General features: G+C 51.0%; 1 protein-coding gene across 1 annotated transcript; it reads left to right on the top strand.

The window, feature by feature from the left end:
- Positions 1 to 443: 443 nt before the first annotated feature.
- Positions 444 to 2322, top strand: LOC144507768 (transcription factor Jun-like). The gene has a single exon (XM_078235044.1). The coding sequence runs from the start codon at positions 877 to 879 to the stop codon at positions 1828 to 1830; it is 954 nt and encodes a 317-aa protein (XP_078091170.1). The 5' UTR covers positions 444 to 876; the 3' UTR covers positions 1831 to 2322.
- Positions 2323 to 2713: the final 391 nt, after the last annotated feature.

Here is a 2713-nt window from a genome sequence, read left to right as displayed (position 1 = left end):
TCTGCGTGGGTTTCCTCCGGTTGCTCCGGTTTCCTCCCACAGTCCCAAGACGTGCGGGTTAGGTCGACTGGCGATGCAAAATTGCCCCTTAATATCCTGGGAAGTAGGGATTAGTGGGGTAAATGTGTGGGCCAGTGGGGATAAGTCCTCGGTGGGATTGTTGTCGGCGGAGACTCGATGGGCCAAATGTCCTCCTTCTGTAGGGTTCCCATCGTATTGAAATAACTGCGCCCAAAAGACGATGTCTTGTTCTGTACAGGAGAAAGCATGTTGACGAAAGGATGTTCAGTGAGGAGGGAGGGTTAAAGTGTTTCTGAAGCCCTCTAGTGGTGTCTGAAGAAAAGAGAGAGAGAGACACACTACAACCAAGCCAATGGGCGTGTAGCCTCAGTGACATCAGCCAGGCTATTTAAGAAGTTATGGCAGCAACAGTCAGCGCAGTAAGAGGCTGGAGGATGTTTCTGTGACACAGCAGTACACCCAGAGAGAGAGAGAGACAGACTTCCAGCTCGCAACCTACTGGAACAGCTGCATCCATCCGGCCCTACTTACATCCCAGGAAGAGAACGAAAAATATCAAGAGGGAGAAAATTATAAGCGAGAGACTCCTGTTTTATCAAGTCGGATTTTGTGAAGATTTCAGTTGCTGAGGACAGTTTTGTAAGAGAGAGTTGAACTAAAGAAGTGTTCTCTTGGGGGGAGAACTTAATGTGCTTCTGAATTTTGACTCTAGTCATTTTATCCTGAATTTTGACTCCAGTCATTTTATCCTGAATATTGACTCTAGACATTTTGCCTGAATATTGACTCTTGAGGGCACAGCTCTCTCCCCCAGCGCTGCCGACTGTCCTTTCCTGATAGTGGTTGTTTTTTTCTATGTCTACGAAGATGGAGCAGCCGTTTTATCACGACGATGCCTTCCTGGTGGGTTACCCGGGCTCAGAGAGCGCCCTGCACGATTACAGCTCCAAATACATGAAGCAAAACATGCATCTGAACCTGGTGGAGCCGGCCAGCCGCTCTCTCAAGCCTCACCTGCGGGAGGAGAACTTGCTAGGCGCCCCGGACGTGGGTTTGCTGAAACTGGCTTCGCCGGAGCTGGAGCGTTTGATTATCCAGTCCAGCAATGGGGTAATCACCACCACCCCCAGCCCGGGTCAGTACTTCTGCGGGAGAAATATCACGGATGAGCAAGAGGGCTTTGCAGATGGTTTTGTCAAGGCGCTGGAGGAGTTGCACAAGATCAACCATGTTGCCCCCAATGTGTCCATCTCCATGAGTTGCAGTGCGGCGCCCAGTAATCCCTACGGCTCCCCAGTGCCCACCGAGGTGCCCCCAGTCTACACCAACCTCACCGCCTACAGCAACCCCCCCAGCAACCCACTGCAAGCCCCCAGCGGAGGCTCCCCGCCTGGCAGTGCCTACCCCACCGCCACCATCAGCTACCTGCCCCAGCCTCAGGGTTTCGCCCTGCCCGCTGGCCACCCCAGACTACAGACCCTGAAGGAGGAGCCGCAGACCGTGCCCGAGGTGCAGAGCCGCGGCGAGACGCCGCCTCTCTCCCCCATCGACATGGAGAGCCAGGAACGCATCAAGGCAGAGAGGAAGCGCATGAGGAACCGAGTGGCGGCTTCCAAGTGCAGGAAGAGGAAACTGGAGAGGATTGCCAGGCTGGAGGACAAGGTGAAGATTCTGAAATCCGACAACGCCGGCCTGGCATCCACTGCCACCGTCCTCAGAGACCAGGTCTCCCAACTCAAACAGAAAGTCATGACTCACATCAGCAGTGGCTGCCAAATAGTATTAACCCAGAAACTCCAGGGCTTCTGAGAGGTAGACTGGAAAGGGGAGGGAAAACAAAAAGTGTTTTTTTTTCTAAGAGGAACAAGAAGCCTTTCTAATGGAACTCCCTAAAAAAACTGCATGTGGTCTGAAATGGGACTTCAGTCTGGACAAGACAGAGCAAAATGTCAAGACCTCAAATTCTGTACAGCAGGTAACACTTGCACAGAGAACTGTCCAGTGTATAAAGTCAGTTCAGACATCTACAAATGTCTAAAAGAAAAGAACTGTCCTTTCTTTCCCTCCCTCCCCACTCCCTTTGGACTTGATATACTTAAAAACAAAAGGACAGAAGGACCCTGAAATGTCTCTGGAAGTTGCACTCGAATTGTAAATTATTATTTTATCTTGTTTTTTTTTAAAAATGGTCTTTGGTTTAGTTTGTAACAAACTGTATTTTGAAATTGCTGTTTCCTTTCCTTTCTGCCAAGTTCATTGTTTTTGAAATATTTAAGTAAATGTTTAGACCTGTGAACTTTTCGAGCTTTTGTCGGTCTATTCTTTGATAGGGGTAGATACTGACAAGATTTGGGTGTTACTTCCCCCCCCCCCCCATCTCCCCCCCCCATCTCCCCCCATCCTGGGTACCCCCCCCCCTCATCTCTTCTCCCCCCCCCCCCCCCTCCTCAGCAGACACCATATAGATTCCCGGAGTTTGAGTTGGTATTCCCAAGCCCGGCGTTCCCAGACTTCATAGAATCTCTACAGCAGGCCACTTGGGCCATCGAGCCTGCACTGATCACAGTCCCACCCAATGCCCTATTCCCATAACCCCACATATTTGCCCTAGCTAGTCCCCCTGACACTAGGTGGATTGGCCATGCTAAATTGCCCCTTAGTGTCCAGGGATGTGCAGGTTAGGGGGATTGGC

The sequence above is a fragment of the Mustelus asterias genome, chromosome 19 (genome assembly GCF_964213995.1).
Source record: "Mustelus asterias chromosome 19, sMusAst1.hap1.1, whole genome shotgun sequence".
Lineage (NCBI taxonomy): Eukaryota > Metazoa > Chordata > Chondrichthyes > Carcharhiniformes > Triakidae > Mustelus > Mustelus asterias.
The sequence above is the reverse complement of the archived record's forward strand: the minus strand, read 5'-3'. Positions and strand labels throughout refer to the sequence as shown.

Bases quoted from the DNA above. Each gene is read 5' to 3' on its own strand.
- LOC144507768 (XM_078235044.1), top strand. From the start codon at position 877: ATGTCTACGAAGATGGAGCAGCCGTTTTATCACGACGATGCCTTCCTG.